The following is a 24,533-nucleotide window of genomic DNA, read 5'->3' on the forward strand; positions in this document are numbered from 1 at the left end:
CGGTTCTAGTAGTGGCAAAATAGCTTCCGGTGTTTACTTTTCACTTCGAGCCATTTGAAATGAGGTACTCCGTCAGTTAAGGGGCTATTGGGATCTTCGTTATTTTGAAAACACCATTTGTTCCGTGCTCTCTTAGTGCACCAGCATTGTACAGGACAACAAAACAATTTTGAGAAGAATCGACAACAGAGAGAGGGCGCAGACAAGCTGGAGAAGAACCCAGAACAGGACCTGGAGGAGCAAGACACAGGCCACATGCTCGAGTGAGAAAAACGGGACTAATCTACGGAAAATAGTAAGTTAGACCTCGGCGTATAACATTAGCCCGCATAATTCATCTTGGATGAGTAATGAAATGTTGTGTGGGTCTTAACAACTATATGCTCGCTTTTGCCAAATGGGCGCCTAACTTGATGCATAATGATGAAGCATAATGCATCGGCTGGCATTCTTTTGTTGGTGTCACCGTTCCGCAAGTCGGCTTCCTTCATGCAGTGTCGTGGTTGTTAGATTAAATTAGTTTAGCATTCCTCATATCATGGACAGTCCGACGGACTTCCCTGCATAAACAATTGGGTCTATCCGGCAGAGGCTATACGTCCCCGTCATTTATCAGGAACTTGAGTAAATTTGGCAAGTGCTTCACATTGGTGGGGTAAAAGACAGATCTTTAAGTGACAAATTTTTTATTTCCATTCGTAATAATTTGCATAATAAAACCTAATTGAGGTGACAATCACTTCAGCAGGTGGCAAAAAGCTAGTAAGAACAAATTCCGTTGACCGTGTGATTTCTAGGTGGCGTAGTTTTTTAAAATTGTAATTCAATTAGACATTTTCTTGGACACCCTGTATGTGCTCTTCCTACTTGGATGGTACTTTGTCATACACTGCGAATATATAAATTAATTAAGCGAGTCTTCATGCACACACACGCACATTGAGAATTCTATTTACATAACCATTGTTATAAAATTGCCTGCCAGCTAAGCAGATGTTGTATACTGCACAAAACTGCCCATGGCTTCCTGGTGTGTAAGTGTTGGAAAGGGGGAAAATGTTAACCTTGTTCATCACACTTTACGCCTTCCAAATGTTACATCTTGAATCTGGAAAGTAGTTAAATACGTGTATCATGTTTCTTCGGAAGGAAAAAAGTCCACGCAATATTTCGTCGGGAACTTCTCACCGGCACCTCTTCTGTCTGAACGTAGCTGACCCCCTAACAAACGGTGAGTCGCCGTTTTCATGAATACACTGTTCAGGGACTTCATGTTCTGTGAGCGTACGAAAACTGTCGGTGTATTTGTTTCACTTCGGGACCCAATTTTCTCTTTTAAATTTACGTGGGATGAGGACAGCACTCCGCATTAAAGAAGAGGCAAGAGATTCTTGTGACTTCGAGTCATCACGTGCCAGGCCCTTTGGAATCACAACTCCAAGAAAATGCAGTTCTCTCTGGAGTTCCGCAATCAGCCCGTGAGAGTGAAATCGGAACCACCTGATGTTGCATGCCTGCCACAACAGGGTCAGGTACATCAACAGCACTGTGGTGAGTATGCTTCAGGAGGTGATACTTATTGTAAAGTCCGTGTAAAATTTACACTCAGGTGGGGAATGTTTTATAGATAGTGTGTGACTTTTTCTAGTTAAATACTTGAAGCGAATTCGGGAGGGAAAAAATCGTCCACTGTCATGGTTCCCACTAGTCCTTCAAACACTCGAATGCCCTAGAATTTGAAAATGCAATTTTTCGAGGTTTGGAAAACCTGGGAATTTTCCACAGTCCTTGAGAACTCTCAACTTTGCATCTTTTTTTTTTTTTTTCATATTCTCATGGGGCTGGTAGTGCAAATTCTACTTATGCTGAGCTATCCGTCGTTTTGAACTATATCATAATTTTAAAATTTTTTTCCCCACGAGCGCTATCTGATGACTTTTTTTCTGGTACCTTCCCCACATGCTGGTTTTAACGAAAGGGCCAACAGTGTCTCTGGAACAGCACTGCCCTGCCGATGCACATACAGTGCGTAACAGGGATGGGTCCACATTCGAATAGATTGGTCTTCCTGGTGCATTCCCCAAAGCAGCTTTAACGAAAGTGGTGACAGTGATTCACTTCTTCTGGAAAACAACTGACCCATCAAGCCATGAAAAACACACAACAAGGGCACAATCCGATCTTGGTAAAACTCTAGAGCTGACCTCCTTCGTTGTACACCATGACGACCCCAGAGTATGGACCACAGGGTTTATGGCCTCCTCTATGGTCTCCTTTGTCGCACAAATCAGTCGTCTCGTAACGCCCGTGGCTTATCTGCCAGAAAATTTTCAAAACGTCCCTAAAGACGCGTCCTGCGGCTTATCTGCGGTGCAGCTTATATGCGTGAAGTTACGGTAGTTTCAAAACCATGGGGTTTAGCACTCTTTGCAGTAGGAATCTAGCCTAACAATTCAAACCAAATTAATTTGCGCAATGTTACCACTTAGAAGAAACACAAATGAACACAGCAACGAGTGGGATCCCAGAAAGGATACAAAGAGTGACATCCAATGAGACAGCAGAAGACGAGCACGCTTCCCTATCGTGACTGTGCGCGCCGCGGGGTGTCTGTACATTTGGTCACAACACCTTGTGATTGGACACGTCTGATTGAACTCCGCTTGGTCGAAAGCCTTTTGACTGAAAGCCGGTTGATCGACACTGTTTGCTCGAAATAATTTTGTTCAGTCGGAGTTCAGAGGGAGTTCAGTGTGTTGTCCGCACCTATTTTCCTGTAACTTTTGACTCTGTTGTACTCTGTTTGAGCGTACGGAGCAGGCAACCAGTGTCCCCTGCTTTCTTTTTCTTTTTTTTTCTTTGCTTTTTCAGTTGAAGAGGGGAGACCACGGGTTATTTCCATATATTTGTCATTCGCGAACAGAACAGTTGAATAGAACAGTGCGGAACAATCCGGCGGACCAGTAGGACACATCTTGAAGAAAATGGCCTCATTTTGAGCACAGCCGATAATCCGTGCTTCTTATGGGCACCCTTCTCATTACTGGTGGCATATCTGGAATGGGATATCCATATGTGCGCGAAAGCCACTCGAAGTCTGTGGATGCTAAGAAGGAAATTTCGCCATGGTACAACGAAAGATATTGAATTACCAGGCATATAAAACCTTCGTTCAACCTTGTTTCGACGATGTGTCTGCACTGTGGGTTCCATACATGCACGTTATCAAAAAAAGAAAAGGCAGTACAAAGATCTGCTCCCCGGCTTATATTGTCTAGGTTTCGAAGGGCTTCTTCGGTAACATGTACGTTTGAAGAACCAAATTTAGATTCACTTGAACATCGGCACAAAGTAAATAAACCAAAGCTATTTTTTCTCCTATACAATGGTCAGTTAAATGCAAACATTAATAATACATTGCTAAAATTTGTCCACATGTGACGCGAATAAATCATCCAAAAATGTCATAGATTTATTTGATTGATTTATAAAAATGTTTATTATTTGACATCAGTTTTTATTTGACAAAGTGTTGGGGAATAAGGGTGAAAAACATATATGGCATGTTTAGTCATTATGTGTTAGAGCAGAAAAACCTATCAAGTTGTCGAACGGGCTAGGGTGAACAACCCAGGCTCTTGGACCGCTTTTTGGACGTGAAAAAGTGGGTTAGCATGAGGAGTCTGTTTATGGGCAAGTGGATTACACACGGCGCATGTTCCTTAAGATAACGGCAAAGAAATGTGGAACGAGGTCCATGAAGGTCTAGTATACTTTTACAAGGCAGCAGTCGTACCAGGCACATTAAACATCTAGGGTTTCTGTACACAAAATGGGCAGGGTGTGTGCCCTTTCAGCGGTACAAGAATGGCTTTTATGTGGTTGACGAGCAAAAACAACCCATCAAGCTGAAGATAAGAAGGCTAAAATTAGGCACCTAAGAACTACATGCACTTGTGCAACCAACGGCAACGCATCGGGCATTTTTCACACGGAATACGCGAACCAAGGGCACCCCGGCCGTGCTATTCTGACCACCGAGAGCCACCAAAGATGATGGCGGCGGCGCGGCGCAGCTCGCGCATGCGTAGCGCGTCCACCTGAAAAAGGTCCATTTCGTTGAAGCTGATTGGGGGAAGGCACCAGGAAGGTCAGTCGACTCAAACGCGGACTCTCCCCTGTTTCACATTGTTCGTGCCCCGGCAGGGTGTAGCATTTCCGGAGACACAGTCGGCCCTTTCGTTAAAACGGACTCGGCCACCAACACGTTCTGGTAGAGTCCGGCGCAGGGAATTACTATATCCTGTACTGTCAGACTTGGGCTGCAGGACCACAGTCATGCAGATGATCGTTCCATGCACTTGTCCAAAATCATTTGAAAGTGACTGTTCAATGCATATATTACGTGCATATACGAGCAAAAATGCGTGCGGGCACGCAAACTCAATGTGGATCATCAAGAACCATTTGCGCCCAAATCAATCGAGCGAGGTATTCTGCTCTCGTCTACGATTTTCACCGTTGGTTGGTAGGTATTCATTGAGCTTCGTGAGACAAGGTGCTAGTCTTTTTTCTTTGTCGGTCCTGCGATTATGCATCTTAATGTTGAAGTGCCGTTCATAATGAATCTATATTCTAATGTACTGTGTTCGAACGTAATAACATGTACAAATAAAATGGGAAAGCTGTGAGGATGTATGTCACCATTGTGACACGAATTTTTCCGTGTCTAAGAAAAATTCCGTATGTGGGACCTTCACCAAGCATACCCCCCCCCCCCCCCCCCCCCCCGAGAGCTAGGCACCCCCCCAGCAGTGCATTTCTGGGGAAATCACTGGTTTGCTGCACATTGTATGGTGCAGAACAAGATGAAGAACAATTGTTGCGTGGTGAAATGTGCGTTCACCTATGAAGTGCTCCGCCTGGAACGAAATTTTCTTTGTTTCCTTTGTAGCCTCGTGAAAAGGAGAGAAGACTGAAGCGTAGTTAAACGTACAGTAAAAACGTTGCAGTGAAACGTGTTCACTTGCAGTGACGTTAAACACTGTCGGGAAGCTATGCAAACTTCATTCATTGTTTCTTTTAGTAAAGATAGATCGCCGTGGATGCCCAACAAATAACACCGTTATATGTAATCACCATTTTGCTGATGGTGCTAAGTCAAATGATCCGAGAAGTACTTCGTATGTTCCGTCTATGTCCATTTTTGCACGGGAGCATGGACCCTCCAGCTGTACATGTAGACGTCATACATCATTGTCTTTCACGATAACACCATTGGGCATGCAGAACAGCCATGACTGGTGCTCTAATATTACACACGTGCCACATCTCTGCGCTCTACAGTCGTAGTCGTTCTCAAACTGGATGATGGCACACTGCTCCACGTACAGCCCATAGCTTACTGCTTTTGTGTTCTGAAGATTGATGTGCTTACGGTGGATGTGATGCAGCAGGCCGCATATAGGCAACACCGCAGAGTGTGCTATGAGCCCTGGGAAAAGTACCCACTCCTCCCACTAGGGGATTCGCTTGTGACGCCCTCTATAGGCGCTGTACGGGGTGTATGCCCCTTCACCCTTCCGAAACCCAAATCCTTTCCCCCAACAACCCTTTCCCATGCTTCCATTCGCTGTGGTGTAGTCCTGACTTTTCTTTATTAGCGACAGCGCACACCTCTAGGTGCAATATAGTTAAACTAGGTTCAGAAAAGGTACGGAGGTGGTCATCATGTGACCCGAAGCCTTGCAATGTGGCTTACTTCTCTCCTTTTTTGTTTTACTTCAGGAGTGACAGCTGGGACATGTGACATTAAAGAAGAACCTCGAGAGGAATCTTCAAAGGAACATGCAATCGTGGAAGTCAAAACGGAGCCTTATAACGTTGCAATCTTGACTGGACAGGACCAAATGGGACGCAAGTGTGATTCAACATCAGAAGGTAAATACAAAATGGTCGAGGACATTTAGTCAACTACGAACTTAATAGCGTGACAAAAAGAGGAATACAACAGAAATGCACTTTAGTTTTCTGACAGACAGGTATCAGCTTTCATGCACACGTTCTGTTCAATGGAAGATTCTGAAAGTTACGGAAAATAGACGTGGAGATTCTTTATCAAATTTCATGTTATCGTTGCATCTCAATATAATGAAATAGATAATGACCAAGTTGCATTTTTTTGCGGCTCCACTGTAATACAGTAGAATCTCGATGATACGAATCTCACAGGGTCGCGGAAAAAATTTGTATCATCAGAAATTCGTATCAAACGAATTAAACCAAAATAAAAGTTGGGGCAAGAAAATAGACAGTGACTGTTCATTTTCTGTTACTGTCAATGAAAGAGGTCGGTTGTAACGCTTTTGTGTCTCCGTTTTTGTCAAATGCTGCCCAAATACGCGAGATGATTCAAAAGACGTAGCATGTGCTTTTCACCCGTGAGTCATGCGACAGTGGTCTAAAGCGAGCTTCTCCTAAAGCAAGCAGGCGTTAGGTGAAGCCGACTTGCAGAATGGTGACGCGTAATATTGCCACAAGTTGTCCCGATATTTTCCCTCCACGTGTTCTGAGGTTCTGGTAGCTGTTTTCCGCCAGAGCGATGTCACACAGCTTTGCGGTTTATTGTTGCGAGGGTGGTAAAAAGGTCAGAACAGAGATAAGGTGATAAGGTTCCGTGTTGTTCAATCCCCTTGATCTTATTTCCACCACCACCACCAAAAGGAAAGTCATTGCTTGCATTGCGCTACATGATGTAAGGGAGTTCGTGGTGAGGATCGCCCAAGCAGCACAATGTACTGAAAGTCGAGTGCAGTAGGGGTGGACGGGTAGGTGGAAGGCGTTGAGCATACTCCTGAAACTAAAGGATATTGATAAGACACTTACCGTCCACCCCTATTGCACTCGACTTTCAGTACATTGTGCTGCTTGGGCACCCTCCCTTTTCGAGAGACGCAGCAGCATGACTCGCGCGCTCTCGCATCACGGGGGAACGACCTCTGTCGCATCCTCGGCTCATTCGTATCATCCGTAAAGGGAAGATAACGCGTTCGTATCATCCGAACTCTAATACATGGGAAGAAAAGGCATTCTGGCCGGGACCGGAAAAGAATTCGTATCATCCGTGATCTTATCATCGAGATTCTACTGTAGATGTCTTCCATGTGTTTTGCCTCTCTTTCCTGGTTAAGCAGTTGTTAGGAATTCCTGTTAGTAATTAAGTATTATGTGTAAAAATCCGAGCTTTGAAAACTGCAGTCGATTCTGAAGCCATTCCAGAGGTGTTCAGCTACGTTAGCTCTTCCGGATTTCTGATGCGTTTGAAAAATCCGCATTTAAAAAAGGGATTTCATTTGGTGTGCTGAAAATAAATCTGGATTCAAAGTGATTTGATTTAATCAAATTTAAAGCGGGACCTGATTCGGATTTGATGTAAATCCGTTTTGTCTCCTCAAATCCCCCACACTGTACGGAGGTGGTTGTGACTCGAAGCCTTGCAATTTGTCTTACTTCTCCCCCTTTTTGTTTTACATTCAGGAGTGACATCTGGGACGTGTCCTATTAAGGAAGAACCTCGAGAGGAATCTTCAAATGAAGATCCAATCATAGAAGTGAAAACAGAGGCTTACAATGTTCCAGTCTTGGCAGAAGAGGAACAGATGGGCTGTGACCCGACATCAGAAGGTAAATACAAAATGGTCGAGGGGATTTGGTCAACACCAGATTGAATGGCACGATATGGACAAAAAGTGGCATGCATCGGAAATGCTTTTCAGTTTTCTGTTCGTTACATGTCAGCTTTCAAGCATGTATGGAAGATTCTCAAACCAGGCAAAATAGACCTAGTGATCCTTTATACAATTCCACACTACTGCAACTATTGCAGATTTTGACCGCATAAACAACTGCACATAACGATGTTTGTGAGCGAGAAGATAAGGAACAGTAGATGCAACCAGAGGAATCAAGTGCAAAATAATCCATGGTGCACAGTGTGTCTCCCTTCATGTGCTCCCACAATGTTTAGCCCTAACAAACACACTCCACATCTTCTGGTGCTACTGCATTGAAAAGTACAGCACTAGACAAAATTTTACTAAACATGCTTCGGTGCATTCCTTTTCCAGCCCTAGCAGCGAACAGGACCATGCGGACTTGCAAACAGGTGACTGGGTTACCCAGGCACATGTCTGTAACTCTGTACAGTCCAATAGACCTTATGCATAATAGCATGACCCATCGATATCGACAGGAGCAACCCGCCATTTTACGTACTGCTCCTAGGGATGCTATACGGAGCCCCATTCCAAGTCAAAGCTAGCTTGTTTAGCGCCTCTGTCCTCATCGTGTGCATGGTTTCGTCTGTTTCATTTCGTGTTGTCCCATCGCACTTTTGTCGTTGATGACAGCATGTCAGACACTCGGCTCATCCTTTCTCATGATGAGAACTGGACGAAGAACTTGTTTCCGATACCCTTAATAACCGAGGTCACAATAAGGGAGTACTATGCTGGAGGATCAAGTTCACTGCGACAGCTGAAAAAATCGCACAACTTCGCTGTTGAATCTTACGTCGATTGCGGCACTGTCATGACGAACACAGCGGATATCAGGTGAGGACGCTCGTAACGTACTTTCAAGCGCATAGTGGTATGGAGTGCATTTGCTTCCCAAACGTAAACCATAAACATTGCATAGTGCGACCGAATATTCTCGCGTGTTCTTCAATGGAGCTGAATGCATGTAACTGGTGAGTGCAGTACAGCTCGATGAAAATAAGCCTGAGCTCGGGGTACTGTATTACCCGGTAAACCAAAACGACGACGTACGCATTTGGTTAGGTCCCTGCACCGCATTCGGGTGAGGTCGTGATACGTAGTTAATCTGCTTGTCTCCGTTAGCATAAGCTCAAGCTTATTTTCGTCCTGAACTGTAGGATTTTGTCCACTAGATTTGTCTTTACTTACTCAGGAGTACCTGGAACTTCCCAGCACTGACGCGTAATGCGGCTGTAACATGAGTTCGGTACACTGGCTTACAGTGTTGGTACTTGCAGCGAATAAATGGAAACAAGAAATGTGATATTGATGCTTGTCTAAACTAGAAGTATTTACCTTACAGGTCCGACAAGGTACATGTGCGTGCCATGTGCTACAGAAGCCTAAGCAAAAATGGACGACCATCCGTGACCCATCTGGTACTGCAGCCAAGCACTGGAACCGTGGTAGACACCCGGTGCCAGTGCCCTGCAGGTGCTGCAGCGGCCTGCAGTCATGCCATGGCACTTTTTCGGGTAGTGTCCCTGCTAAAGATGAATGGTTTAGATGAATCTCCCCCTCAACTTGCATGTACAGAGCTTCCACAATGTTGGCGACGGCCGCTGCAGTGAAAGCGAGAATTGTGCAGGAGGTTGCCTGGTGGAAACCTCGAGAAGGTGGGAAGAACACACTGACATATTCTCGCCTATTTGACCCACGACGGGAAGAAGAGAGTGCAGATAGTGTGCAGAGTGCCTTTAGAAGACTTGCTGGGCGTTTGGGGAGCCAAGGACAGCTCTTTGCTTTTGCCCTTCAAGAAGGATCCAAGCTGCCATTTACTGAGACAAAGTTTGGTTCAGCCCCATATGATTCACCTCCGACATATTAGCAGTCAGGAAGGCCGGCACACCGCGAAGTTTGGCGATCTATGAACATTGCACTGGAAACTGCAACGGATGAACCAGCAGTGCCCACCCGTACGAGCCTGTTTTGTGACAGCATCATTCCATTCCAGCTGCCGCCACTTCTTGACAGGTACCAGGTACCAAGAGTACCAAGGTAGCGTGGCTGCTCGATTGTTTTTCTGCGTGTATGAAATTAATGAGACCATGTGTATATTTCATGCACAGACTCTGAAGTTTTCGGGTTTTATTTTTTCCAAATTCGGGGGGTAAAATTCAGGTCAATCACTTGATGTCGAAAATTCGTGCAAATTCGGGAGGAAAAATTACCATCAGACTGAATTTGGGATAAATCGGGCTCTATTGTCAAATAAATGATTCGTTGTACAGCCTATCCAGAGTATCAGACATTGAGATCAACCGTGTATTTTGTGAAAAATTAGTATGTCATTGCCGTGAGGTGCCTAGCTTAGCTTAGTTTTGCGGGTAGAAATCCATTTGCGGGTGGGTTTAACCCTAAACCGGCGAACCTCGATTCGGGGTGCAAATTCAAGGAAAAATCGGGTTTAACCCTAAAGCTTCAGGGTCTACTCATGCACACACGACAAGGTCATCTTTGCCTGACACTGTCAAACCTTTTATTTTTGCGTGTCCTTGATTTTCGCGATTTGAAAATTTTGCAAAATTAAAGGGTGTGCAAACATTTTCATTTGCATATGATACTACGTGAAAAACCCTTGACAAATTGCTATGCAGCATGATTTGTACTTGACCTATCCTGTCTATTGTTTCTCTCCGACTTTAAGGGCATTATTCTCACAAGTGAGGCGGCCATGGCTCTGGAGAGAAACACCCGGCTAGGTTTTATTGAGTGGACTGAAAAGGGTCTTAGTAATTTGATTGCCCAGAGTGATGTGTCAAAGGTACGAGCTATAGCATATGGCAGCAAACACGAAAATGTTGCTGCACAGGCCTACACTGATGCGATGACGCGCCTTGGTCATTCTGTCCCCGGCTGGGAGCCTCCCCGGACAGATTTATAGTATGTGACCCCACAGAGTATACACCAAACGGAGTGCTCGAGATAAGATGTCCCTATTCACTGAAAGATAGCGAGCCGCAGTTCGCCAAAGACAACATACCGTACATGGCTATTGATGAGGAAGGGCACCCAAAACTGCAGTAAGTGTTCAGAAACGGATGCATCTACATTGTTTTAATGTCAGTGTCATTGTCTACATAGTTCTACTTATACAGGGTGTTTCACCTAAAGTGGTATGAAATTATTTTTAAAGAGTGCGATAAAAGAAAACGAGCACCACTTTTATGCTACTTGGGTTACAGACTGGCCGTACATCAAAAGTACTACCTGCTTGTGTTGTGAAAATTTCTGACCTTAGGTGAAACACGCTGTATATTGTCTGTCAGTCAGTCACGCACCACTAGTCCCTTATCTCAAGTGCAATCGGGAAATGTGCAATGACACATCATAAGCTGCGATATGATAATGGTCAACTGTGATATTATACATGATGCAATATTTTTATGTTATACTCTATACAGATCTTTTCCTATACATACACGATGTGCTGTTTATAACAGTGTCATTTGTTAACTCGCTCCCATGGTTTGACAGCAGTCTTTGCATTCCATAGACAGTGGCGCTCAGAATGTAGTAGGAAACAAGCTCAGTGACGCCCAGTGTGTCAAAATGTGTTTTGTAATGCGGTGAAAGTTTTGAAATGCAGCTTCAATATACTGACGAGGCGAAAGAAAATAAAAACATTTCTGCAATGGATTTCTCATTATCATACATTTGCACAGTGCACTAGTTCCTGTCTTCAACTAAGGGGCGTTGAAAGTTGGTTAAGATGACGGCAACTGTCCACATTTGGTTTGATACTGGCCCAAGGCTCATGGTTTACAGGTCTGTCAAAAATGTGAAATGTCTTCACGTGCTGGGTCCTGCGCTCAACATGAATTCGTAAGGAGGCAATCTGTTTTGTTTGTTGTACTTGTACTGCAGGGAACTCTTCGTTTCGGAGGAACGGTGGAATGTTCAGCCTCGCGTTTTTTTGCTCCAGAAGATCAGCAATGGTGAAACCCTTATCTGCCATGACAGAGGTGTTATTCCCCCTTCTCGAACACTCACGCGAATGAAATATGTCAGAACACCTAACCTAACTGACCCTCGTGCCGAACTTGCTCAGCGCGCCCGCCAGCCATCCCCAAACGTCTCCAAATGTGTGTGAGTGCACGTGTTAAATCCAGACCCATTACACGAAATAAGCATGATCACATATAATAAAGTGATAGTTCTCAGATGAGAATACCATGATACATCACACTCAATGAAAAAAAAAAAGGTGATCTCCCAATCTCGCCAAATATGTTGGCGTACATGCCCGACCATGGTCGGCGTTGTCAAGCCCGGCCCAGGCCCGCATAAGAAACGCAAAGCCCGGCCCACGGGCCGGGCACGGGCTTTCGGGTAAGCCCGTGCAGTGTTCTAACTCCACATACAAAACAAACCGGTTCTCCGGACCGTGCGTATAATGGCGAATAGAAGGAGCTCAGCACCAGGTGGCGCTTTCATTTTGCATAGGGTCTATTGGCTACTAGCATGGAGAAAAGAATGTGACAGAGTGGGTTTCAAAGTCCAGCACTGTATGAGCGAATGATTATGTGTTGTCAAGGTTTGTTTATGGAAAAAAAAAATTATAAAATTCTCACTTCGTATTTCGTTTGTGCTTCTACCATACAAGTGGGATATCTGTCCTGCAGAGTTCTTCCAGAGCACAGACCTGCAGCATCACAAGAGGACCCGCACAAGCCAGAAGCCATACAAGTGTGATGTCTGCCCTGCAGAGTTCTGCCGGGTCTCGAATCTACGGGATCACGGGCGAGAAGCCACACAAGTGTGATGTCTGCACTGCAGAGTTCCGCTGGATGTCGGATCTACGGGATCACAAGCGGACGCACACGGGCGAGAAGCCACACAAGTGTGATGTCTGCCCTGCAGAGTTCTGCCGGATCTCGCATCTACGGGATCACAAGCGGAGGCACGCAGGCGAGAAGCCACACAAGTGTGATGTCTGCCCTGCAGAGTTCTGCCGGATCTCGGATCTACGGGAACACAAGCGGAGACACACGGGTGAGAAGTCACACAAGTGTGATGTCTGCCCTGCCGAGTTCTACCGGCTCTGGAATCTACGGGAACACAAGCGGACACACACGGGCGAGAAGCCATACAAGTGCGACCTCTGTCCTGCAGAGTTCAGCTGGAGCCGGGGCCTACTGCATCACAAGCGGACACATATGAGTGAGAAGCCATACAAGTGTGATGTCTGCCCTGCGGAGTTCAGGCACAGTGTACGTCTAAAGGTTCATAAGCGGACACACACGGGTGAGAAGCCATACAAGTGCAATGCCTGTGCTGCAGCGTTCAGCCGGAATGACTGCCTACAGCAGCACAAGCAGACACACACGGGTGAGAAGCCGTACAAGTGCGATGTCTGCCTTGCAGAGTTCAGCCAGACCAGGTACCTTAAGCATCACAAGCGGACACACATGGGTGAGCAGCCATAGAAGCGCGACCTCATCCGGCAAAAATCAGCCACAGCGTCGAGTGACAAGCCATACAGGAGCATTCTATATGTTCCGCAAACTTCAGGCAGATCACAAATCTGCCCCTTTGCGAGGGGGCTTTTATGGGCGTGAAGCCATACAATTGCAACCTCTGTCCTGCAGAGCTCAGCCACTGTACACACACACACACACAAGCCATAGAACAAGCTGCTAACAGAACAGGAGCTAGTTCAGCCAGTACATGACTGTGTGGTTTCACAAGTAGCCACGAGGTGCCTGGGATAGCAACAGTACAAGTGTGGAGACCATGTACACAAGAAAGAGGCCACCCAAGGATGAATTCTGTTGTCCTGAGTGCGGAGGCCTGAAGAAGCACATGGTCGACGCGCGCAGAGGGGGAAGGCTGTACAGACGCAGTTTGTATCCCACATCATGTTATTTCTGTCCAATGTTGTGAAACTCACTCGCATGAACGGACTGAGGTTGAAAAAGAGTTGGACTGGTGTTGGATTGGGTGGTGATGCATGTGAAATGTCAGGAAACCCAGCGTCAGGGGAACAATATATATGGAGGGATCACAGTGAGGCAATCCTGTGTGCCAAAAGAGATTAAAAGCAGTCGTGATGTTTGGTGTGTCAGGTAGCGTTTGTGTTATATGCAATGTGCGACAAACTGGTGGCGCCATGATGTGACCTCTAGAGAAACTACCTTGCGTGATAGCCGCTGAGTCTCCAGCGTGCGAAGTGCGAGCGTCTTTTGCTTACCACACTGGAACTGTTTCACCGCTAAGTCTGCAAGCACCTGAAAGAACCCTTAATTAGGGAAGAGATGTTTCGTTTCTCGTGATTTCTAAGCTTCCAATCGGGGCTCGGAACCGTTATTTTCTTGGGTTTGGTTCAAGTTCTGTTTCAAGGTTATTGGTTTGGTTTGGGTTCAGTGCAACCAAAATACTGGTTTGAACCGATATTAATCGGTTCGAACCGTCTTACCTGTGCTGTTCTAGTCAGTGTAATCGTTCCTGGTTGGCTATCGCCGTTGGAGACACAATTCTGATTGGCCAACTCTTAGTAGTTAACGTCACGTCGACAAATATGCAGACTTTCTCTGTGTAGGTTGCATTGGCCACATTGATTTGTTACATAGCACGAAGCGTCCTAAAAACAGGTCCCAGCTTACGTCTAAGTTTTGGGTGCATGACCTCGTTTTTGAAACAACCTGAGCAAGGGCCCAATACCAAATTTTCCTGTCTCCCGTTCCACCTCACTCACTCAACCAGCTACTTTGATGGCCAAAAGTGGCGACAAAATTTTTAAATCCTTGTACCGCGACTATTTCTTTATTAAATGCGTTAGAATTGGGAGTGTCAAAATGGGAAAAGCTGTATGTATGTATGTGTGTCTGTCCGGGTGTGAGATGGTGAAGCCTCACTGAGAAAGTGGAATAAGTGGATATGCAAAACGGATACAAGGGGGTAAATATATATATGGAGGCAAACTATTTGAAATTGAGGTAGTCAAAAGTAATTAGGAGTAACAGGTCAGAGTGATCGAAGGTGATTAGGGGGAATTAAAGCCAAAAGTTTCGTTTAAAGGTAATTAATGTAGGATATATGTAATTAAGGGATAAGATTAAATGAAACTGAAGAATACTGTAGGTGACCCGAGGTTTTAACAGAGCTAACGAAGGGCGGTTAAAGGTAATTAAAAGGGAATTGAGAGTGATTATGGAAAGTAAACTTAAATGTAATTAAGGGAATTCAAGATTACCTCGTTTAAGCTGCCGATATCAAAATTAATTAAAGGAGAATTGAAAGTAACCGAGGGGAATTAAAGGTTAATTAAATGGACTTGCATATAGTAATTGGGAGTGCCAAATCAGAAATGAAGCAATGGCTAGAGGTGGGCAACCGGAAGTGGATGCCCGGAAGTTAAGTATGGCCAAGAAAAAGACTGTTAATTTTGCTAACGTATTTCTCTCGCATTAACCGCTAAATCGCCAGTGAATTTATTTATTATTTATAAATACTGTTACTGGAGAGATGCAATCCTCGCATATTCACTACGGTAAGGCTTTAAGTACAATAGCTACAGTGTGAAATGCAAAGTCAAGAGGAGACCTGCAGTTCCTGCATACGCCAAGAACACTCACCCGTGCAATGTAGAATAGAAGAAACAGCAAAGGAAGACCAAGAAACCAACAAATGAAACATGAATCTCATGGATGCAGTGTTACATACAGCCCTCTAATGCCCTAATAAAGACTGGTAAATCGTGTACGTGTTATACACTATTGCAATCTTCTAGAGTACAAGGAAAATGTACTAAAAATACTTTTGTCGAATTTCAGTTGCAAGCCTAGACAACCTAACGTTTCTTTTTACAGAATAAGGAAGCCCATGGCGAACTTAGTCTAATACACGGGAAGGCGCAGTCTCTAATGCTATGGGGAGTGCACAAAATCGGCCGCCAAGATGCGATGAGAGGAGGACATGCCCCTGCCCACATGATAGGACGAGCATTTAAAAATACAAGGAAAGGGGAGCTGCTGCTTTGGTTGCTTTTGTTAACACTGATCAGATTATTATTGCGATTTCATTCCTTGCCTTTTCCTTTCCCTTTCCTTTTGTTTTTTGCAGTGTTCTGTCTATCCGTAAACAAATGTTCTGTTGGCTAGGCAAATTTCAAGTTATTGCAATTGAAATTCGACAATAGTATTTTTCAGGGTGTCTACCAACCTGGAAAACAGGGAATTGTCAGGGAATTTGGCCAAAAAACAGCTGAAGTCAGGGAAAACCGCAGAGTAGTGCCGTGATGATGCGCGGCGAATCGCGATCGAGCGCCGACTGGTGGTTGAGAGGCGATACCGCAGCAACGTGACCGTGACTGGCAGATCGCCAGTACGACAAACTCTGAGGCAGAAAACTAAAAAAGCCTCACTAATACTTAAAAAATGTATCTGTATCAAAACGTTGGAGCAGGCACCAAGTTTCCTTTTGTTTTTCTCAGGGAATTTGATTGAGGGAATTTGAACACTGCAGTTTGGTATGCATCCTGATTTTTTGATGATGGCAAGCTTAACTACCGCACGAGAGTCGTTGACCGCATATTTTTTCGTTCTTCCGTTTTCTCATCAACCCCAATTGAAATGATTCGTGAATCACGCCTGTATAAACCTCAACGCACGGTATTGAATAGTCCCAATTTTTTCCCACATGGATCATCCTATATGAGTCCCAGACATCACCCATACGCGAGACTTGGCCTGGCAATTGATTTATGAGTCTTATGCTGAACAGGGGTTTTGTTCAGACCCCTCCTTAACATACCCAATTTCCTCATCGCTGAAGAGCATATTTTATACACTGGGTTCAGAACAGGTACCGAGGTGGCCGTCACATGACTAGAATCCATGCAGTGTGGCTTACTTCTCTCCTTTTTTGTTTTCAGGAGCAACAGTTGGTATGTGTGACATTAAAGAAGAACCTCGGGAGGAATCTTCACAGGAAGATCCAAACATAGAAGTGAAAACAGAGGCTTACAATGTTGTGCTTTTGGAAGGACAGGAACCAATGGGACACAGATGCGACCCAACATCAGAAGGTAAACCGAAAATGCTTGAGGGGATTCGGCCAACACCAAATTGAATGGCACGATATGGACAAAAAGTGGCATGCAACGGAAATGCTTTTCAGTTTTTTGTTCGTTTTGTATCAGTTTTCCAGCATGTGTTCTCTAGTATGGAAGATTCTCAAACTGGACAAAATAGACTTGGAGATCCTTTATACAATTTCGTATTACTACAACTGTCGCAGACTTTGGCCGCATAAACAACTGCACATAATGTTTGTGACTGAGAAGATAAGGAACAGTAGATGCAACCAGAGAAATTAAGTGCAAAATAATCCATGGTGCAGAGTGTGTCTCCCTTCATGTGCTCCCACAATGTTTAGCCATAACAAACACACTCCACACCTTCTGGTGCTACTGTATTGAAAAGTACAGCACTAGACAAAATTTTACTAAACATGCTTCGGTGCATTCCTTCTCCAGAGTGATGCCCTAAAACTGGGTTCAGAAAGGCTATGGGGGTGGCCGTCACATGACTTGAAGCCTAGTGATGTGGCTTATTCTCTCCTGTTTTGTTTTGCTTCAGGAGCAACACTTGGGATGTGTCACATTAAAGAGGAACATCAAGAGAACTCTTCGAATGAACATCAAATTGTACAAGTGAAGACGGAGCCTTACAATGTTGCACTCTTGGCAGAGAAGGACCAGATGGGACACAGCTGTCTGTCAGCATCAGAGGGTAAGTACAAAGTGCTCAAGGGTACTTATACCCAGGCTGTCATATGGGTGTTCTTCAATGACCATTAAAACCATTGGTAATTGAACTCAAGTTAAGTAATTTTCGTTTCCGTTATCCGTTTCTGATACCAGCTTTTTATTTCGTTTCCGTTACTGTTCCTGGTAATGGAACGGCTGTTGCAGAGCTGCGGGAGGACGATCTCTGTCAGCTCTCTGTCAGCTCTATGTCAGCTATATGTCAGCTCTATGCCAGCTCTATGCCACTGTTTTCCCCCAGTGCTGCTTCGGTATGCCACGCGTACACACTGCACAAGTAATTTTATGCTGTTCAGATGCGCACATCTTGCAAGGTTTCTAAAGAAGTGCAAGAACATGTCTTCAGTCGGTCTTCTGTCATTCTGAGTCCAGCAACCCAAGATGGGCGTAAAGTTTATCCAGTGTCGCATTCACTGGCAGTTGCTCTCAGTAGCAAACAATACTGCCGTGGCCACGGCGAAACGCAGAAAGTAAAAGTAAATAAATATAAAACTCATATGCTGTCATCCAAGTGCTATGGTAGAGTAGAGTGCAGTGCGTGGAGCCTGTTGTGTAAGTCTCATGTCTTGATTCATCATAGGTAGGTAATGTCATGAATGATGCACCCTCGACATCCAGTATGTGGTTCCAGGTTTGGTTTGGTCCAGAAGTTCATTGCTGTCGTGCAACATTTAGGGCATTACACGGAATGAAGTAATAAAAATAAAATGAAAAGTCACTGAAATGTCGTCGCACAACAGTATTAGCCATTACCTGAATTCAATACCGGACGATAATTTTCCTTTCCGTTTCTGTTTGCGGTAATGGAGGACAGTGGTACGCGTTTCCATTTCCGTTATCGTTACTATCTCCAATTTCAGTAATACATATACTGTTTCTGTTTCCGTTACCATTACCGTTACATGTCCCTGCTAAAAATTACACAACACTGAGTACAGATGCCAGTGGCTTGTGAAAACAAGGAGCATGGCTTAAATACCGTATTTGCTCGAATGTAAGTCGACCCCCTTTTTCCAAAATCGACGATCGAAAGTAGGGGGTCGACTTATAATCGTGGTCTGCGCAACCACGTTGCTCTGCGGCCGATGCGCTTGTCACGCGCGTTCGCTTCCTCACATGGAGTGGGGGGAGAGAGAGGGAAAGGGGTGAAAGGGATTTGAACGTGTGACGAACGACAGCAATAAAAGCAGTCAAAACGAAAGTTCCTTCTTCCTTTCTCTCCCATGGTTAAAATGCGTCGTTTCTACGCGGCGTCATTGCAGCAATGTGCGATACTCTTTCCCGATGAATACATCTTTTACGTTTTTGTTACCACAAAAGTTTTTTTTTTTCATTTTCATGAATTTCGAAGAGGGGGTGTCGACTAACATTCGGGTAAATACGGTAATTTAGTAAATGGATCTTCCGATAAACGGAACATATTTTCCAGGTTCCTTGAGGTTCCATTTAAAGGGATTCCACCTTTTCTTTTTCTTCAGACACTGCAGTGATTTTCGCAAGTTCCTCATCAATAGGGCCCGGATTTTCGGGCACTAATAGGTGGCGCTCTTCGCTGGCAAAATCATTCTAGGCCAACCAACCTTCAGAACCGTATTGTTTTATCTTCCGATTGGGAGGAATGTTGATACATAAAACGGTGCGCACCCCCTTTCTTAGCTGATCCGGAGACAGAGCAATATCATCTGCGATGATGATTGGCATACTGCGTGCTATGCGGTCAAGAGCGCCCCCGGTTAGGAACGAAGAAAGGAAGGAAACAAAAGGCTCTCACTGTCCCGTATCGAGCTCTGGGCCTTCTGCCTGAAAGTACGACACTTTGCCTCACAGCAAATACCTGGAGGAGAGGAGGGGGCAGTCGCTTTAAACCTAGGACCTCAATAGTGTGCAAGGGAGATAATTTGCTGAGTCAAACACGAACAGCCTGAGGGCAAAGGCCGTGCCATCAGAGGTGCGCCTGTGCTGGTATGCCCACCTAATCTCCAATTTCCGAAATTACAGGAGCAAGAGGAAGCACTGGTTTGCTCCACATTAACGACCAGCCCAGAGGCACTTGTGATCAAGCATCTTCTGGTTGCACTTCTTCAGAGGCACAGTTCAATATCAGCACAATAACCGTTGAAGCGCAGTTCGACAACACTTCACCAGTCCCTATGGACAGTCCTCCCATGGAGCAACCTCGAGACCAGAGCAAGCCATGTGCACTTGCGTGCACGTCGAAAGACAGCCGGAGACGTCACATGCTTGCACAGTGTCACAATGAGTCTGAAAAGTGTCCAGCTACTCCATCAGGGGATCAGATGGGAGAGGAGGGTTTTAGGTACGACATCTGTCCCTCTGCATTCTTGCCGTCTGGCAGTGACACGAGTCACGTGTCAAAGCGTACTGACGAGGAGTCATGCAAGTCCGACCACTGTCCTGCACAGTTCCACCAGAGGAGGAGTCTGCGGTGTCACATGCAAACACACATGAACCAGCAGTTGTACAAGAATGATACCTGCCCTGCGAAGTTCAGCCGTATTGTGCACCGGCGGCTTCGCAAGCGAGCACACACTCGCGAAAAACTATACAAGTGTGATGCCTGCCCGGCAGAGTTCAGCCGGACCTGGCACCTACAGCGTCACAAGCGGACACACAGGGGTGAGAAACCGAATAAGTGCGATCTCTGTCCCGCTGAGTTCAGCCAGAGCAAGAGCCTGTTGGATCACAAACTGACGCACATGGGCGAGAAAACACAGAAGTTCAATGTTTGCCCTGCGGAGTTCGGTCGGAGAAGGAGCTTTCAGAAGCACAAGTGGACACACACGAGCAAGAAGCCATACAAGTGCGATGCCTGCCCAGCGAAGTTCAGCCATAACGAACATCTCCAGCGTCACAAGCGGACACACACCGGCGAGAAACCATACAAGTGCGATGCCTGCCCAGCGGCGTTCAGTGAGAGAGGGAACCTACAGCAGCACAAGCGGACACACACGGGCGAGAAGCCATACAAGTGCGATGTCTGCCAAGCGAAGTTCAGCCAGAGCGGGCACCTACAGCGTCACAAGCAGACACACAAAGGCCAGAAACCATATAAGTGCGATCTCTGTCCTGCTGGGTTCAGCAAGAGTAAGAGCCTGTCAGATCACAAACTGACGCACACGGGCGAGAAGCCATACAAGTGCGATGCCTGCCCAGCGAAGTTCAGCCAGAGCGGGCACCTACAGCGTCACAAGCAGACACACAAAGGCCAGAAACCATATAAGTGCGATCTCTGTCCTGCTGGGTTCAGCAAGAGTAAGAGCCTGTCAGATCACAAACTGACGCACACGGGCGAGAAGCCATACAAGTGCGATGCCTGCCCAGCGAAGTTCAGCCATAACGACCACCTCCAGCATCACAAGCAGACACACACCGGCGAGAAACCATACAAGTGTGATGCCTGCCCAGCGGAGTTCAGTGAGAGAGTGAACCTACAGCAGCACAAGCAGACACACACGGGCGAGAAGCCATACAAGTGCGATGTCTGCCCAGCGAAGTTCAACCAGAGCGGGCACCTACAGCGTCACAAGCGGACACACAGGAGCGAGAAGCCGTACAAGTGCGATCTCTGTCCTGCTGGGTTCAGCCAGAGCAAGAGCCTGTCGTATCACAAACTGACGCACACAGGCAAGAAAACATACAAGTGCAGTGTTTGTTCTGCGGAGTTCGGTCATACAGGGAACTTACAGCAGCACAAGCTGACACACACGGGCGAGAAGCCATACAAGTGCGACGCCGGCCCAGCGAAGTTCAGCCATAACGAACATCTCCAGTGTCACAAGCGGACACACACTAGCGAGAAACCATACAAGTGCAATGCCTGCCCAGCGGAGTTCAGTGAGAGAGGGAACCTACAGCAGCATAAGAAGACACACACGGGCGAGAAGCCAAACCAGTGCGATGTCTGCCCAGCAAAGTTCAGCCAGAGCGGGCACCTCCACCGTCACAAGCGGACACACAGGGGCGAGAAACCGTACAAGTGCGATCTCTGTCCTGCTGAGTTCAGCCAGAGCAAGAGCCTGTCGGATCACAAACTGACGCACACGGGCGACAAGCCATACAAGTCCAATGTTTGCCCTGCGGAGTTCGGTCAGAGAGGGAACTTACAGCAGCACAAGTGGACACACACGGGCGAGAAGCCATACAAGTGCGATGCCTGCCCAGCGAAGTTCAGCCATAACGAACATCTCCAGCGTCACAAGAGGACACACACCGGCCAGAAACCATACAAGTGCGATGTCTGCCCAGCGGCGTTCAGTGAGAGAGGGAACCTGCAGCAGCACAAGCGGACACACACGGGCGAGAAACCATACAAGTGCGATGTCTGCCCAGCAAAGTTCAGCCAGAGCGGGCACCTACAGCGTCACAAGCGGACACACAGGGGCGAGAAACCGTACAAGTGCGATCTCTGTCCTGCTGGGTTCAGCCAGAGCAAGAGCCTGTCGTATCACAAACTGACGCACACAGGCAAGAAAATATCAAAGTGCAGTGTTTCTGCTGCGGAGTTCGGTCAGAGAGGGAACTTACAGCAGCACAAGCTGACACACACGGGCAAGAAGCCATACAAGTGCGATGCCTGCCCAGCGAAGTTCAGCCATAATGAGCATCTCCAGCGTCACAAGCGGACACACACCGGCGAGAAACCATACGAGTGCGATGCCTGCCCAGCGAAGTTCAGTGAGAGAGGGAACCTACAGCAGCACAAGCGGACACACACGGGCGAGAAACCATACAAGTGCGATGTCTGCCCAGCAAAATTCAGCCAGAGCGGGCACCTACAGCGTCACAAGCGGACACACAGGGGCGAGAAACCGTACAAGTGCGATCTCTGTCCTGCTGAGTTCAGCCAGAACAGGAGCCTGTCGGTTCACAAACTGACACACACGGGCGAGAAAACATACAAGTGCAATCTTTGCCCTGCAGAATTCGGTCAGAGAGGTAACTTGCAGCAGCACAAGCGGACACACACGGGCGAGAAGCCGTACAAGTGCGATGCCAGCTTGGCGGAGTTCAGCCAGAAAGGACAGCTCCAGCGTCACAAGCGAGCACACACCGTCGAGAAACAATACAAGTGGGGTGCTTGCCCAGCGGAGTTCAGTGAGAGGAGCCTGCAGCAGCACAAGCGGACACACATGAGTTCGAAGTCATACAAGTGCAGTGCCCGCCGTGCTGCGCTCAGCCCGAGGAGGAACCTACGGCAGCGTAAGCGGACACACACGGGCGAGATGCTATACATGTGTGATGTCTGCCCTGGTAATTTCAGCCTGAGCAGGAACCTACGGCAGCACAAGCGGGCATACAAGGGCGAGAAGCCATAAAAGTACCACGTCTGTCCTGCAGAGTTCAGCCAGAGCAGACACCTACAGAGCCACAAGACAGACAGTCTCGAAGCCATACAGGAGCATTCCCTGTTCTGCAAACTTGAGGTAGTGCCAAACCTGCAGCGTTACAGCTGCATGCAGGTACATGGGTGTGAAGCCGTACAAATGCCACTTCTGTTATTCAGGGATCATTCACAGGACCAGCAGGCACGAGCAAGCGAACCAAACAGCTGCTGGCTGAGCATGAGCTAGTTCAGCCAGAGCAGGAACCTGTGGCTTCACATGTCTCCACAAGACACTTGAGATTTGAAACTGTGGAAGTACAGATGCCATGCACAGGCGAAAGAATCCGTCCAATTAAGTGTCACTTCTGTGCTGTTGTATGTCCTTCATGAACACATGATGATGCGCAGGGAGAAAAGGCTATGCAGATGCGGTGTATATCATATCCCATTTTATTTCTGCTTTTTTTTCTGGTGGAATGTTTCAAAACTTGCATGCATGAACAAACTGAGGTTCAAAAATAGTTGGATTGGAGCTGGATTTGGTGGTGATGCATTGAAGTGTCACGAAACCCAGTGCCGGGGAGACAAACAGACATGAAAAAGACATCCTCTCACAGGCTCTGAGCTGCAGAGAACGGTTCATTTCCTTGAGCAACATGCTCTTATATTGCTCCCTTCCCTCTTTTTCTTCCCCTCGTGATGAATGCGTATCTTCTTTATCGTTGACTACTGAAGCGCGGAAGGAACATGGACACGAGAGGTAAGGGAAACACAAGCGCTTGTGCTTGTTTTACATCTCTTCTTCATACTCCTTTGGCACTTCGTTAATCAGACCAGGGATAGTCATCAAACTAGCCCAGCTATCTACCATTGTGCTTCTCTTCAGGCTTCCATTGTTTTACGCCGTACGTCTCGTCTGTTTGTGAAGTGAACAAAGAAATCGACGTAAAAAAATAAAAAAATGATTTCCAACCACTTACATATACCAACTTGATACCAAAATCCCGAGAATTCCCTTTTGTGTCACGACCAAACTAAATAAATGTACACACTAAAAGTAAGTTTGAACACATTCTGTTGTAGTGCCTTTCGCAGCGTATAAGTGCGATCTTTGCCAGCAGAATTCGGAGAGAGCACAAAGCTGTGGGTTCACAAGCTTACCCCCTTTCGTGAAGGCCATACAAATGCGATCTCTGTCCTAAGCAATTCAGCCAGAACACAAGCCTGGTGCGTCACAGGCGAGAAGCCGTATAAGTGCGATTTTTGCCCCGTAGAATTCGGAGAGAGGACAAAGCCGTGTGTTCACAAGTGTACACACATGGGGGAAAGGTCATACAAGTGCGATCTCTGTCCTAAGCAATTCAGCCAGAACACAAGCTTGGTGCGTCACAGGCGAGAAGCCGTACAACTGCGATCTTTGTCCCGCAGAATTCGCAGAGAGCAGAAAGCTGTGGGTTCACAAGCATACACACATGGGGGAAAGGTCATACAAGTGCGATCTCTGCCCTAAGCAATTCAGCCAGAACACAAGCTTGGTGCGTCACAGGCGAGAAGCCGTACAACTGCGATCTTTGTCCCGCAGAATTCGCAGAGAGCAGAAAGC

The 24,533-nt window shown here is 46.4% G+C and overlaps 1 protein-coding gene across 2 annotated transcripts; it reads left to right on the forward strand.

The window, feature by feature from the left end:
- Window positions 1–276: 276 nt before the first annotated feature.
- Window positions 277–24,000, forward strand: LOC135400195 (zinc finger protein 721-like). 2 transcript variants are annotated; one of them, XM_064631944.1, is made up of 8 exons: window positions 277–295; window positions 1,150–1,231; window positions 1,361–1,551; window positions 5,788–5,940; window positions 7,537–7,683; window positions 16,693–16,845; window positions 17,399–17,551; window positions 19,585–24,000. In XM_064631944.1, exons 3-8 carry the CDS (start codon window positions 1,446–1,448, stop codon window positions 22,920–22,922), a joined length of 4,050 nt encoding a protein of 1,349 aa, XP_064488014.1. In that variant the 5' UTR covers window positions 277–295; window positions 1,150–1,231; window positions 1,361–1,445; the 3' UTR covers window positions 22,923–24,000. The 2 variants fall into 2 exon arrangements, with proteins under 2 accessions (XP_064488014.1, XP_064488013.1); XM_064631943.1 differs by lacking the exons at window positions 277–295; window positions 1,150–1,231; window positions 1,361–1,551 and adding an exon at window positions 12,443–13,232 and having other exon boundaries at window positions 5,828–5,940.
- Window positions 24,001–24,533: the final 533 nt, after the last annotated feature.

This window comes from Ornithodoros turicata, chromosome 7 (genome assembly GCF_037126465.1).
Source record: "Ornithodoros turicata isolate Travis chromosome 7, ASM3712646v1, whole genome shotgun sequence".
NCBI classification, from domain to species: domain Eukaryota; kingdom Metazoa; phylum Arthropoda; class Arachnida; order Ixodida; family Argasidae; genus Ornithodoros; species Ornithodoros turicata.